General features: G+C 39.1%; 2 protein-coding genes across 2 annotated transcripts in view; one reads left to right on the plus strand and one right to left on the minus strand.

The window, feature by feature from the left end:
- OVA2 (tRNA synthetase class I (I, L, M and V) family protein) overlaps window positions 1–1,636 on the plus strand; it is a 123,106-nt gene extending 121,470 nt beyond the window's left edge. The window contains exons 19-22 of the mRNA XM_086528210.1: window positions 71–144; window positions 216–465; window positions 681–854; window positions 943–1,636. Of these exons, the coding sequence (XP_086384336.1) occupies window positions 71–144; window positions 216–465; window positions 681–854; window positions 943–1,200 (756 nt within the window). The 3' untranslated portion in view covers window positions 1,201–1,636. The remainder of the gene's footprint in view (window positions 1–70; window positions 145–215; window positions 466–680; window positions 855–942) is intronic.
- A 4,560-nt stretch (window positions 1,637–6,196) lies between these two features.
- The window catches only part of LOC147441819 (uncharacterized), a 57,463-nt gene continuing 48,162 nt past the window's right edge, over window positions 6,197–15,497 (minus strand). Inside the window, exon 2 of the mRNA XM_086528211.1 lies at window positions 6,197–7,436. Within this exon, the coding sequence (XP_086384337.1) occupies window positions 6,499–7,436 (938 nt within the window). The 3' untranslated portion in view covers window positions 6,197–6,498. The remainder of the gene's footprint in view (window positions 7,437–15,497) is intronic.

Consider the following 15,497-nt stretch of genomic DNA (forward strand, 5'->3'; position numbering starts at 1 on the left):
CCTCCTCATTCTCCCAAATTTGCTTACACAACCAAATGATTTCAGGATCATTTATGATTTGTTTTATCAGTTGATACAAAGGTTTGCTGTGGTGGACTTATCAAATTTTTACTTTGATACTGCCAAAGATCGGCTTTATGTGGGGTGAGATTTTGTTTTTGTTAATTATTCTCTTGGACTTTTCCTTCACATGAAGGAATACTGGAATCATGCAGAGGTACAAAAAGCTTTACGAGGCGAAGTTGTCAAACTGTTTTGGTGGCACATCTCCTGTGTGTAGTGCGTGCCATTGCACCAGTGCTACCACATATGGCAGAGGATGTGTGGCAACATTTGCCTTTCACTCACTTCTTGAAGGATGGTTCAAGGTGTCACCATGTTTTTGAAGCTGGTTGGCCTCAGACTGATGCTCATTGGAAGTCATTGTCAAAGGATGACGTTGAGTATTGGCGAACACTCTTGCAGGTTCATCTATGCCTTGACGCTATGACATTAATTCCAATATATAGTTCAAGTTGGTCAATAGCAACACATAAATATGTTTACATTCATGCCATGCTTGCACATGCAGAAGTAGAATGCACATGACTTTGTAGGTTGGGCATCCGCTTTTTCTTCTTTTACACTTTATATCAGAGTAGTAGTGTGAGAAAAAAATGTGCATCTGTTTATGATTCCAGATACGTACAGAAGCAAATAAAATTCTAGAGGCAGCAAGAGGTGGAAAGCTCATTGGAGCAAGTCTGGATGCCAAGGTCTTCTTGTCAACTACAAATGAAGCTCTTCTGGCAAGGCTAGCTCAACATACGACTGAGGATCCAGATAGATTATGCAGAATCTTCATCACATCACAGGTCTGTCGATTGCTCCTAGAGTCTTCAAGGTTCATCTTTTCACAGTTTCTCAGTTGTTTAAGGTTACGTTATAAATTTCTACATGTAGGCGGAAGTGCTTGCTTCTGTTAACGAAGCGACGTCCCTCGATGTGAAATATACTGGGACTTCTACCCTCGAAGGCCTTGGTGATCTCTGGATTGGAGTAAGCAAAGCAGATGGGAGCAAGTGTGAGAGGTGCTGGAACTATTCTGTAAAAGTTGGCTCATTTGAGAACCACCCCACGTTATGTGAACGCTGTCAAGGCGTTATTCGGCATGGAGCAGGGCTAGGGGCGAAGTGTGAAACCGCTGTAGTAGCTGTATAGGCGCTTGCAGTGGCATACCATTGGGCGAGCTGTATGTCTCAATGTGGGGGTAGGGGCATCCGGATCACATTGGGAAGGAAATATGGAGCGGGCAACAAATCAGCAAGGATGCTGGCTTCTCTCGAGCGGGCTAGCGGGTTCATTTCTGATATCTGTGGCTACCATGCTTTGGGCCTCTTCCTCCCTATCCATCATTGTTATTACTGGTGGCTAGAATCCAGGCCTCCTGTCATTGATAGTCAGATGATAGTAATCATAGGCCTCCTTTGCTCTGCAGTGGTGGTGGACAACAATTTTTCATGAGGATGTACCATACCAGTTGATTCATTTCTTGTAAAGGGGACAAGTAATATTTTTTATGTACCAGCACACCTCACAAAAGCAGAGTGTGCTACAACTTTTTTCTTTTGCAGAAACCTTTTTGCCTTACTGATCATCATAGTTTTTGACGGGCAAAGATTTTGTACCAATCAGTGTAAAATTTTTGATAGGCAAACTAGAAGTAGGAATGGCGAATGTTTTATGCGCAATGGCATTGCCCTTGAAAAGAACTGGAGAATATTTTTTCCAATGAGAGCGACTACTTCAAGTGAACCAAATTCGAATACCTTTACTACATGACATGAAACCCAGTGTTTTAAGGAAATAACTTTATCCCATACACACACAAAGGCCCTTAAGCCAATTCTTACGTGGAAATTTTGCAAATTTAACTATAATTTCGGCCATATTACTCTATTTTCTTGCAAAATCCAAACGAAATTACCCTCCTCTCAACTGATTGTCTTGAATTTTGAACTGGCTCAAGGATATGTTGAGACACACTTTGGCCACGCCATGAAAGTACCAAATGGAAACTTGAACAAAATTGTAATAAGTAAACCTGTTATCAATTGTGATCGCAAGACATTTAATCTCCTTGTTTTTGAAAGATTGTGTCTCTCATGTCACTCCAAATTTCAATGGACATGCAGGAAAAATCGTTCAATATCATTTTTCTTTTTTGTTCCTTTTTTGTATAACAAATTGTAGCTAGTTGCATCCGCATTGAATGGTCTTGGTTGGAAGGGTTACATTTGTAGCAATTAATTGTGTGACCTTAGGTGTTGTACCCATCAATCAAATATTTAATGAGCAAGTAAATCAAGCTTAACCATGAGTGTGGAAAGTATCTACACACATCACTATATTGGGGGTCGAGAGATGTACGATGTTTGCATTGTAAGCTGGACCATTCTTACAATTAGTTCTACTCTAATGGAACTCAATGCTCATCCTTTCTCAAATGGAACTCAATGCTTAGCCTTTCTTACTTATACCATGATCCAAGTGTTGAAATGCTTCATAGGCCAACACTCTACAACAAGCAATGATGTAGCTATTCCTCATATATACCAAGGAGGGAATGTGCTATTTGCTCCATTGCTACATTTAACACAACTTGGATCACAAGCGCTCAGAAACGCTACGAGGATTGGATATTCAAGCACGAATAAGTTTGATTAGCAGCTTCAAGCACGTGTTAACAATGGTTTATTCAAAATGCTCAATTATCATGCATAAAGCATAGCATGTGGGAGTAAAAGATACAATAGAGTAGCTTCATGGAGTGGATGTGGAAGTTATGCAGATCTTTGGTGTTTTCAAAGCTTACAAGTTTGATGTGATTAACTCTTCAACTTTGAAACCTTCAAGTGAGTTAAAAGTGGTTATTTAACATAATGGGTTAAAAAAATAAGGCTTTGCATTTGATGGACCAAAGTTGCTTAATTATTGTACCATTTAATTTTAAGTTTTGTAAGCATCACATAATTGCACAAAACATCACCAAGATTTCCAATCAACTCGGAAGACTTTCTATGCTAGCAAATTGGGTTTTACATATTTAAAATTACATGGGGCTTTAATAAATGGAGTGGAATATTACAACAATATAGTGATTTGTGAACAAAATAACGTACAATTGGTGGTCAGCAAGCCTTCGTTGTCTCCTTTAGCCCTTTCCTTTCTTCTTCGTACTCCTTAACAACTCTTCACACCTTAGACATTTTTTTGGTCATGTGCACTTGAGAGCACACAATTGTGATGTCCATGTTATTAGCTTGTCATTGTTGGGCCTGTGGCATGCGTTTTACCATGTCCCTTAGAACACAAGGAAACTCTCATAGACCAATTTGGCTAAGGACCATGGATTGCGATCCATGTAGCTCCACATTTTACAACTTTTCGCATATGGGCTCGTTCTCGTGGTGATGTTGAGTCTTTTGGTGAGCTACCAAGTGTTTTGGTTAGCTTCAATAATTCACTTCATCCTTGCAAATAAAATTTCACATTCTTCCAATGATTATTCAACTATGTGATCGTTCTTGAAGTACATCCTTGAAGGCCTTAGGTTGCAATGTGCTTGTAGGTTTGTGGAGAGACTTCTAGTTGGATATAGTTAGAGACAATGAGTGAATTATGTAACCTTTTTTGTGTAATGCTCTTGAAGTACATCCTTGAAGGCCATGGTATCACCTTATCCCATGTGCTATGCCCTGGTGTTATCTAAATGTTGATTGTAGCATTTAATGTTTTTCTATGCGATTGGTCTTGAAGTACATCTATGAAGGCCATAGGTTGCAATGTGCATGCATTATGTGTAAAGGGACTTCCAGTTGGATAGACTCAAACATGGAGATGGAGACGAACTTGATGGAGAAAGAGAAAAAGTCTTTTTCTATGGGAGCACCCCCCTCCTTTGGTCAAGCATGCAAAGGGGGGCGGGGGGGATGCAGATTTCCATAGCTTCACCACTTTCAAACGTCTCTAATTTTATCACTGCTAACTATAGAGGTGAAATCAATATCAGACCTTGAGCCCTAGTGCAGTTGTATCAAAGTGAGTACTTGCCACTTCTCTCACAAAACAGAGCACGTGTGCATTAAATCAAGGAAGAGAAGCTGGCAAAGGGAGAGAGCGATTTCAAATCTAGGGAAAGAGGAACCTAAAAGGAAACACTCACATAACAAACTAGAGTCACTGTGTAACAACTCACATAAGTACGTCACTAAGAATATAAAGGCACCGATTATTGATAAAGTAGCACAAAAATATCATGTATCATGAAGCTGACCATGTTCCTCTAGAGCTCGAAGTTGCCCATGTTCCTCCAGAGATTCATTGCCTATAATAGTGGATTTTTAATCCAAGCAGCGAGAATATGGTGTAAGCACTACTCCTAGATGCAACTTGGTTTTCGGGCAGATTCCTTTGCAACTTGGTTTCTCTACATCTTGCTTTGTGTGGATGGATTTGTTGTAACTTGGTTTGTTCGCCCACAGATCCCTTCACCCTCGTGTGACTTTTTCTTCCCGCCTACATTTCCACACTCTCGGTGCTTCCATGGAGCCTCCCATTGCTGATCTTTGGTACTACAACCTGTGCACTTCTTCCCCTCCACTGACCACATAATAGATAAAGCGTAAGCTGGAGATGTAGAAGTAAAAGTAGGAGAGATTTTGATGGAGAGTGATCAGAGTGAAGGACATTGTGACTTGAACTAAGTAGATTAAGCTATCACGGTTTGTGAAATTTGAACCACAGGGTGTACTTGACACAAATTAGAAGGATATCTGCAATGGCTAGCTTGTGAGGGCCACGATACTAAACTAGCCACAAGGTTGCTCTTGATTACATGGCCAACACCGTTTCCTTAGAGGAAGCCTAGAGATTAAGGAGAAGCTGACAACCGGCTAGAGTCGTGAGCAATTTAAATCAAGGTTGGATATGATGAGGAGAGGTTTTGATTAATGAGGCTATTATGATGGGGGTACTGATGTGCAACATATATGGTTATTGAGGAGCCATCAACAAGAGGAGCAAAAGGGAACTAGGATTGTAGATGAAAAATGCAAAGGTTAATGTTTGGGAAGAGGATTTGTGTGTGAGATGCCTATGGGAAGGAGATGCCAATATCTTTTCACATGGCTATAGTCTCATGCAATGCAAGTCTTTGTGAGGCATGAGGAGCACGAGGTGAATGGCTTGTTTACTACTGAGGAGAGAGTTGTAAGCCAAGCACCTTTTTGTTGTTGTTGATTGTAACATGAGGCTAGTATGGTGTATGTGGAGCTTGCCTTTTGCCACATGTGATATTGATAGGTGCCTAGTGGTTCAAGAGCTAGAGAAACTCTATTTCCTTTCATTTGTCAATTCTTTTTGGGAGTGCAAGGCATTTTGACAAAGTTTTGGAGTTATTAAGATGTTGTTGTCATATTAATTTGTAGTTTTTTCTGCTTTTCTAGGCGCTTGTTGTAATATGGAGCTTGGAAGATTGGCCTTTGAGTGTACAATGGAATTAGATAAGTGTGATGGTGTGCCATATTTCAATGAGTACTATTTATGTAGCTACTAACGCATGAGAATTAGAAATGGTACTCGAAAGTAGCCTTTTTGTAGCTACTGGGTTGATGCAAAAGTAAAAATGAAATGTTGTTGAGGATACCAAGTATTAGTAAAGAAAACAATTATATGATAGCTACAAGGGTGAACTTAGCTAGTTGTCCCTACAAGGATATTGCTCCGATTCAAAATTGCTTTGTCATCATTTAAATAAATTTGCCATTGCTTGTGCACTCATCAATACACTACCAGGGACAAATATACACATCACAAAGAACATGCGGGTATGCAAGGATTGGCATGCTGCTACATCATTAATATCAAATATAAAGAAACCTAAAATTGTGGTGAAATTGATTCTATCATAATTTAGCATCATTACCATGATTTTATAGTCTCAAGTGTTTTACCAAATGTTGCGTCTAATAATATATTTGTCCACATTGGAAAGTGGTAAAGTAGTTTCTAAACTATCGTGAAAAGTTGGAGCTAATATTAGGTCCTCTTGACAATAAAAAATGGAAGGTGCACATAGAGATAACACACAGTGACAAGCACGCATGGACTCAAGTGGTCATGTTTCTGCATGGATACAAACAAATTACCCCCTTGATAGAGTGAAGACCATGTGACTTTCACTTTATTCTTACATAAAATACAAAGAGTTGGAAAGTGGGTTGATCTTAAAGATTGAGTCTTGCTTAAACTTGCCCTAGAGTTCTACGTAGAACATTGTTCTAACACCACATTGATATTCCCTAGGGTCAACTTAAGCTCAAGTTAAACCATAAGTAGGATTAAAAGTAATATCCGCTCACACAACATGAAGTAAGTCCACAATGTACTTCATAATTGGTCGGCCCCTGTGGATGTGCATAGAAATAGAAAAAGGCACAACTTTATGACAATAATCTGTTAAAGCCTTCCTCCCGAAGAGGACCTCTTGAAAGCGTTGGGAATCACATGACTAGGTTCTGCAGTTCTACCATAATTAGCTGCACTAGTGCTAGCATTAACAGTTGTTCTAGTGTCGTAATACCCATGTGTGATTACACCCAGATCCTCATACGTACATTGTTGATTATTGAGGCTCTTAGATCTGAGCGCACTATTCAATTGCATGACTTGAGCTGCCGATGGTCGTCCAGCTGGATGTTCAACGCTTTTATGGTCATGTGAAAAAGAAGAAGAAGAAGAAGAAGCAGCAGCAAAAGAAGAAGAAGAAGAACAACAACAAGGCGCAAAACTGGTCAAGGAAGAATTAGAAGATGCAACAGCGCTTAAACCAGCAGGCGCTCTTGTCTTACTAGTGCTCCAGGTAGACAACTTACGTATCATCTGCTCATTAGTGGGCGACTGTCGCTTGAAGATGGGAAAAAAAGACCCCACGCCATAGCTACTAGACCTCTGCATCAATATAGTGCTACTGCGACCGGTGTGCTTAGATAGACGTATAGGGCTGGGAGAGGACAACAAAGTGGAGTGTGGAAGCAGTAGCTGTACGTCTGGTGCATCGTCCTGCAAAACGTTAGTATGAAAAGTAGGTACTGCAGGAGGAGTAGAATTAGAGTTGAGGCCGAGGAGGAGTCCTCGTGATCTGCCCGTGGAGAAGCAACGGCCCAACGGAAAATTTGAACGTGCGCCGCCTGCATATTCATGGGTCATTTGTGCTCTTTGGCCGCCTTGTAGCAAAAGATGTTCCAGTTGCGCCTTCGACATGGGCGGTGTCATAACTGCATTGAGATTTCCCTTCCTAATTACCCGCTCGTGGGCTAATGCCTCAAGTTTTGGCGGTGACGATGGCAACCTTGTGATATTATGCTGTTGGTTCTGGTCCTCAGCATCATGACCACCTGCAATAGGCGCCATTAATCACGTCATTCTCAGTGCCCTTTATATAAATCGACGCTCAAAAAACAGTTGATGAAATCCTTCACTAAAAAACCACTCACCAAAAACATTGTGATAAAAAGCAAGATGCAACCAATTGAAGCTCATTTAGCAATCAATTTAACGGTGATTAGGTCTCATTAGGTCACCCCAATCTAGGAAAAATGAAAAGCCTTTCAAAATATCTTAGTGCATAAGTGAAATAAGTGAAGGGTGAGTTTAAAGAATGAAAAGACACGCGAAGGTGAAAAGTCAAAAAACTCTTTGTGTTCATATAAAAAGGTGGTCTACTTCATGTTAGTACATTTGTGTTTCTTTTTTTTAAAAATTTTTCTTTTGACATTTTTTTCTCTTATAAATTTCCGTGTGCTATAAATTTACGTTTTGTAAGTAGTGAATACATACACACACACACACACACACACACACACACACACACACACATATATATATATATATATATATATATATATATATATAAAAGCCATTAGGAGTATGTTACATTTTGGGTTAATTATAAGCTCTCATCAAACCATGAAAATAGGATTAGTAGTTTAGCACTAGCATCAAAATCCTCGTCTCACTAGCCATTAGAAGGTTGGTTTATGTAATTATGTTCTTAGGTTTTAGTTTCTCAAGCTTCTATTCATCTTAGTTTATTGGATAGTGATTAGTTACACGATCAAGTTACCCATTAGTGAGTGCACTTAGATCTCACTACGAGAGATCAATTCATTAACGATGCTAGGTTATTGATGTCGTTGGCGGGCGTCGGTATATCCATTGCTAAAACTTGAGGGAGTCTCAAATTAAAAAAAAAACAAAATTTAAAATATCGACATCTATACCGAGGCGCATATACTGACGTTTATATCAATACCCATTCCAACATTTGCAACAGAACCCGCATGTTCATTTTTGTGTTTTTGCCTCATTTTTTAATTTTTCCTTCCTCCTCCTCTGCGCTTCTCCTCCATACTTGCAGATCTACTACATTGGGCTTCACCTAACTTTGGATTTCCACTCACACACCCTCCTGCAAAGAAAAGGTATGTTTTTTTTGTTTTTGGGCTCTTTATGCTCAAATTGGTCAAATGTGAGTGCTCTTTCTTTCTTTTTCCTACAGACACACACACACACACACACACACACACACACACACACATGCATATAAACACACAAATAAATTCATACACATATACATACACACATAATCACCACACACACACACATGCATATAAACACACAAATAAATTCATACACATATACATACACACATAATCACTCATACATGCATATAAACACACAAATAAATTCATACACATATGTTTGCACATAAATATATACACTACGTACATACACACATATCTTTAAATAAAATATCATAGTTAAAATTAAATCTTATATTAAATTTGTCATTTTTAATTTTGACATAAATGTTACCATTAACAAACTGATTGAAATTTGTTTTAACATAAATATTTAGTATTTTTTTATTTGTTTTTGTTTAAGTTCATTTATACTTAATTATTTCGTATCTATGCAATTTTATTTTAAGTTTACGCAGTACTTTTAAGTTATGTTAGCTGTTCGTCAAACTATTATGTTAGCGACTTATGGTTACCAAACGCAAAGTGATAATAAATGTTAATATTAGGATGCTTTAGGTTAGAGATCGATATAGTGGGGTAGGAATTAGACAAGACCAGGGGCAAATGCAGCTCTAGCTTGTGTACAAATGCTGCTCATGTGGCATTGGGCAAGAAAAGGGGGCTTGCACACATGAAACCTTTCAAAATGAAGGGTGGTCTAGTTTATTTATTCTAATATGGACTTTCTCAAGGTGAGTTCTCACTATCAAGATTGGTTATGGTCATGCAAAGGTCATGACGGGAACATGCATCACGTTAATGCCTTTTAATTTTTATGGTTAGTCACTTGGTAATGAGATGGTCTCTCTCCCCTTTTCTTTGCAGCTCCTCTTTTTCTTACAATATTTAGTGGTTGAATTAAGAAAATTTGAAGGTCAAGATGAAGGGTGGTCTAGTTTATTTATTCTAATATGGACTTTCTCAAGGTGAGTTCTCACTATCAAGATTGGTTATGGTCATGCAAAGGTCATGACGGGAACATGCATCACGTTAATGCCTTTTAATTTTTATGGTTAGTCACTTGGTAATGAGATGGTCTCTCTCCCCTTTTCTTTGCAGCTCCTCTTTTTCTTACAATATTTAGTGGTTGAATTAAGCAAATTTGAAGGTCAAGAAGATTTTACACATTAGGAAGAGAATGGGGTCTAGAAGGGCCTCTTTATTTGGCACCTTAAGGGAGTCAAGCCTCTAGTATTAAGAAAACAATCAAGGGACATCACTTGAATTCAAATAGGTAAAACGGCTAGATTATTTGAATTCAGATTTCTCCCCAAAATGAAATTTAAAATCTAGCGAGCAAAAGTGTATCATGTAACATATCTACAGAAAGAGCTCAGCATGTAGATTATAGATCTATAATCTCCGCTCAAATTGGAGATCATATGTAGGAGTTATGGACGACTGCAAATCATAAAGTTGTCCATCCCTTTTTTTGGGGAAAAGTGTATCCTTTGACCATTCTTACACCTCTTTTACACACCCACCATTCTTGCACACATGGCGTTCATCTATTTGTCAAAATGTTAATCACCTCCATAATCTCATGGCAAATAAAGAGGCCCTCCTAGAACCCATCCTCCTTCTAATGATATGGAAAAAACGATATTCATGGCCTAGAAAGGATAGTTTCTGGGACACATTGTTATAGAAATGGTATTGAAATGGACAATGACAAAGTAAAGTGTGTTCAGCAAGCCAAAGTGCCAACAACAGTATCTAAATTGAGCTCCTTTATGGGATACATCAACTTTTATAGGAGGTTTATTCACATGTTTGTAGCTAAAGCATTACCTCTATATGAATTGACCAAGAAAGGAAATAAGTTCATCTCGACTAAGAATGTGAGCGAAGTTTCCAGTGCTTAAAGGATGCAATCAATAGGAAGCCATTCCTTCACCAACTGAACTGAGATGTGATTTTCCATGTGCATGTTGATGCTTTTGGAACGGCGATGGAAGCTATACTGGATCGCCCTTATGGGAAGATAGAATACCTAGTCTACTTTGCGAGTCGCAGGTTTAGCCTAGCTGAGCAAGGCTATTCTACCACTAAAAAAGGATCGTTGGGAATGGTGCAATGCTTCAAAGTTTAGGCATTATCTGCTGGGAAAGTGTTTTCATTTCTATGTGGACCATGAGGCACTCCTCTTTCTAATTAACAAAGTGATCATTCAGGGAGGACTAATTAGACGAATGATGTTTCTGATGGAGTTTGAATTCAAAATCTTCCACAAATTAGACAAAACACATTGTGGTGCTGACTTTCTTTCCAGAAGTGCAGAAGGTTATTTTGAAGCATCACCAAGAGATGAGCCAATAGATGCTGAACTTTTCCACAATACAACTGATGATGGACAGGATCCAGAATGGAAAGTTGTCTATGAATTCCTTTAGAAGGGGCGGTTTCCAAAGGTTTGGTCTCAAACTAAGAAAAAGGCATTGATCATAAAAAGTCTGAAGTTTACCATCATTGGTGGAACCCTGCACAGATTAGGCATTGATGATGTACTTCAAAGGTGTGTGCCAATGAAAGAAAGGATGCAAGTCATTACTGAAGCTCACAATGGAGATGCAGGTGGACATTTCTCTACTGATATTACATATAAGAAGATCCTCCAAGCAGGTCTTTGGTGGCAGACTATGATAGCCAATGCCAGAGCATTCTGTAAAACTTGTGACATTTGCTAGAGGATGGGAAGGCCAACATTAGTGGACATGACACCACTAACTCTGGTGCATCCATTAGGAATATTCATGCAATGGGGTTTGGAGTTTATGGGGCCATTTAAAAAGGTTACTTTAAGAAAGAACAGGTACATCATCATGGACACATATCATGTCACCAAGTGGGTTGAAGCCAAAGCCTTACCAAATAACACTGCCAGATCAACAACCATATTCTTGTATGAGAATATCATATTCAAATATGGATGTTCAATTGAAATTGTCTCAAATCACAATACACACTATATAAATAAAACCATTTAGATACTCACTATGATCTTTTCAGTTAAGCATTGGAAGTCTACATCCTATTATCCCAAGTACAATGGTCAAACAAAAAGTAGTCATCAAGACCATTTTGACTAAAATAGTTCAAAACGAACCACATTAGTGGGATGCCAAACTCCAGACAATACTATGGGCTTATAGGGCTGCCTCCAAGGTTACCACTGGTATGAAACCCTTCAGAATGGTGTATGGAATAGAGGCACTATTTCTAATGGAGTTTTCTATACCAAGTCTCAGATTGGCAATAGAACATGGAATGAATTTCAACCAGAATTTGAAATAAAGGTTGGATGAGTTGTTACAACTGGATGACATAAGACAAAGGGCCATGTTGGAACAGGAGGTGGTCCAGCAAAGGAGGAAGCATTGGCAGGATAGCAAAATCAGGGTCAGAGAATTCAAGAAGAGTGATCTAGGGCTGCTATACCAAAGAATCCCAACTTGAAAATAGCATGGTCTAGACCTTATGAGATTTATTGGTATTCTCTAATGGAATAGTTAGATTAAGGGGATTTTCTATGTTACTGTTTCTTAAACTTTACAATGGGGCGAAGATCAAGCTATATTATGCCAAATTAGAGGCAATCCTAGTAACCCAAGAACCAGAAAATCCATTCTAAATAAGCAAGTGAACCTCTGGATTTATTCTACATCACGCCAATTCAAGAAATGTGCCAAATACTAACTAAACCAGTCAAGAACTTTAGAATAGTTGTGAATCAGATGCAACCATAAGCAATAAAGGCTGACAACCTTAACACTGCACCACTAGTCGAGGGTCAAGAACCATAATGAGCCTAGAGAACAGGAGAGCAATCTCAAGAACCTCTTCCACATGGTACAAATCACTAAAAAATTAATGCAACAAGAGAACCAAGTGGTCATGAATTTAATAGAATTTGTACTAGACTCCCCAACCATGATCTATGTCATGCCTACTAAAGAATCTGAGCCGCCAAGGTTCTTTCCAACTATATATCCAACATACCCAGAACCAATAGAACCAACCAAGCTACATCACGATCATCGACTAGCTCAAAGAATGGTATGACGGAGTCACTACTGAGTGGACCACCTAGAAACAAGTTCTAGAAAAATCTCTAAGAAAGATCTAGTTCTTGATTTGATTCAAGCACTCCAGAACTTCCAACTAATGATGGGCCAATGGAATCTTCACATTGTAGATTCATTACGATTACCAATCAGCTTTTGAAACTCATAGTTGAAGCATTCAGGATATGTGAGAAGGAGTTGGCAACAAGGAATCCTTTGAGCCTCAGTTTAGACAGATGGCCAAAATACTCTTTGAAGCTCAAGTCAAGTGTAACCAACCGTTGTCTCAAGGATGGATCCATACTGCATCCTACTATCATAAATTGGCCAGACCTTGCCTAACCAGAGGCAAAAGAACTCTATACAACCTTGACATGAAGACATGGAATGCACTAACTCTGTATGAGGTTGAAATGAAGACATGGAATGCACTAACTCTGTATGAGGTTGAAATGAAGATAGTCAGGTAGGATCAGTTGGAACAAGAAGCTTTGTACCAACTCGTTTAGAAAAAGAATGATGGCCCAAAAGTTCAGGAGCCATTTAACATCTTGTACAAACCTGCAAAGAAGAAGCCACCAGATAAGTAGAAGTGAGTCCGATGGACCAACATTGGTTGATTGCTCACTGTTTTCTGGGAAATTTTGGTCTACACCAAAATTCAAGAAAGGGGAGAAGGAATGTAAATAATGGGCATAGCTGCTAGACTAGGGCACCTAGGTTGGTAATTACCAAAACAAGTTACTAGGATAACTAGCACAAGGAATAGTCAGTTAGAGAGACAATGAAAAGCTATAAATAGGGCTCACTACTTCATTTTTGGGGAGGATATTCTTGATGCCCTCGTCCTTGAATTCCTAATAGCTTAGAGCTCTTCATACCTTTGTAATTCTTGTTAAGACAAGACCGTACTTGCCTCACTGGTTGTACTTGTAAACTTTGACAATCTAAATACATATTCTCAATCTCAGTTCACAGTTCCAGTGTACAATCCCAATGTCTATTTCCACTTTCCAATTTTAGGTTTTAGTGTTGCCTCCAGTTTTAGTATTCCATTTCATTCTAGTGTTCTTTCATATGATGTCTCATGCTGATATGAACTAACTCTAACAACCAGCTTGGAATAGCTTTCTGAGAGTGTACAGCTCATTCCAAGATCCATCCCTCATGACTAATTGACATGCACCTCCCCAATGGGGATCAATGGTCCCTGTCAAAAGGCACATGTGGCACTCATCTACTCCATCAGATCATGGATCTGCACTACTGTGATCACAATGTGATCTTTCTATTAATCATGATGTGATTCTCATGTGAGCTACACATGGGGTGTAATCTGGATGTGATCCCTGTGTAACCCTTAAAAATGTTAAAACCCGCCATGTACTTCATATTTTCTATTCATCCTATGTTCATCAAGTCGTAAGAAATTGCTTATTGGTAAGGTGATTGTAACACTTAATGCACTAGTAACTTGTGTGTAGCGGAAATTAATAACATAGTGAGCATTTCATTAAGAACAAGTTCCTAATGAGCATAGAGAGAGTACTTAATTCGAGAAAGCAACATAGCAATTTACACCAAGCTACTTTGGCATAGACAATACTTGAAAAGAGAGAGAAATAGAACAATTGACAATAGATGAGGACCGGATTTACATGGAGTCGGTCCTCCCCCCATAAAGGCTTTGTATTATAGCTTCTCCCATCAAAGGAGACTTTTGTACAGTACAATTCTTTTGTTCCTTGACAAAACTCGTTGGTGCAATGAAGATGGAATCTTCATACACCAAATTATACTTGAAAAACACACCTAGTGTCCCTAGCCTCGGTCCCAAGAACTCACACACCTTCAAAAATGGTGAGAGCCTAGCAGGGAATGAGGATAGATTAAGAGAAAGAATATGTATCTTATGAGAAAGAAGTATTCTCCTCACATAATCACTCTTAGAGCATATATTAGCTTAGTAATTAGCATGGCAGAGGAGATGAGCATGCCATTGAAGCTTGGCTCTTGGTTGGATTTGCATTCCATAGCCAAGAGTTGTTGGTGTAGGCCTCTCCTTCTCAATGCTTGGAGAAGGAGATGGATTTCTTCTTGCACACATGAGCTCTCTGTGTGTGTGTGTGTAGCAAAGTGTTAGACTAAAATGCAGCCCTCTCTCTCTTCTTGGTCGACCCTTCTTGCGAATTACTCTTGTTGGCCCCCCATTGGCCCCTGCAAAGCTTAGCCAGTCACAAATTAGAAGCATAGTTGATAGCCTTGTAACATTTGTCCCCCTTTCCCCTTTTGTCAAAGCTTTAGGTAATTAAAATAATTTATTAAACTCTCATTGGATCTTTTTGTCTTCTGGCCAATAGGAATCAGGCAAGCCATTGGGCTGCTTGATGCTCATTGGACCCCTTGGTAGACTGTCCAATAGTCTTCTAGGGAGCTTAATTTCCATTGGTTATTTTATCAAGCATTTTAAAATGAATTAGACTAATTTTACTCTAGCCTAATTCTCATTGGTCTACCATTATGGCCATCCAATAAGATTTGAGGGGGAATTGGGGGCAACTAGCCTAGGAGCTTGCCATGTGTCCATTCTTCTTTGGGGAGAGCTTGTGTGTGTGTGTGTGTGTGTGTGTGTGTGTGTGTGTGTGTGTGTGTGTGTGTGTGTGTGTTTCTCTCTCATCCCCTACCATTAGGGATCGCCCCCTCCTTCTTAGGGATGTGGGGAGACTTTTTAGTCTTCCCTTAACCATCCAATTTTCCCCTACTTTGGCCATCGGACAATTGTATTAATTTTAGAACGTTTAGCCTATGG

The sequence above is a fragment of the Adiantum capillus-veneris genome, chromosome 14 (assembly GCF_014529385.1).
Source record: "Adiantum capillus-veneris isolate H3 chromosome 14, ASM1452938v2, whole genome shotgun sequence".
Lineage (NCBI taxonomy): Eukaryota > Viridiplantae > Streptophyta > Polypodiopsida > Polypodiales > Pteridaceae > Adiantum > Adiantum capillus-veneris.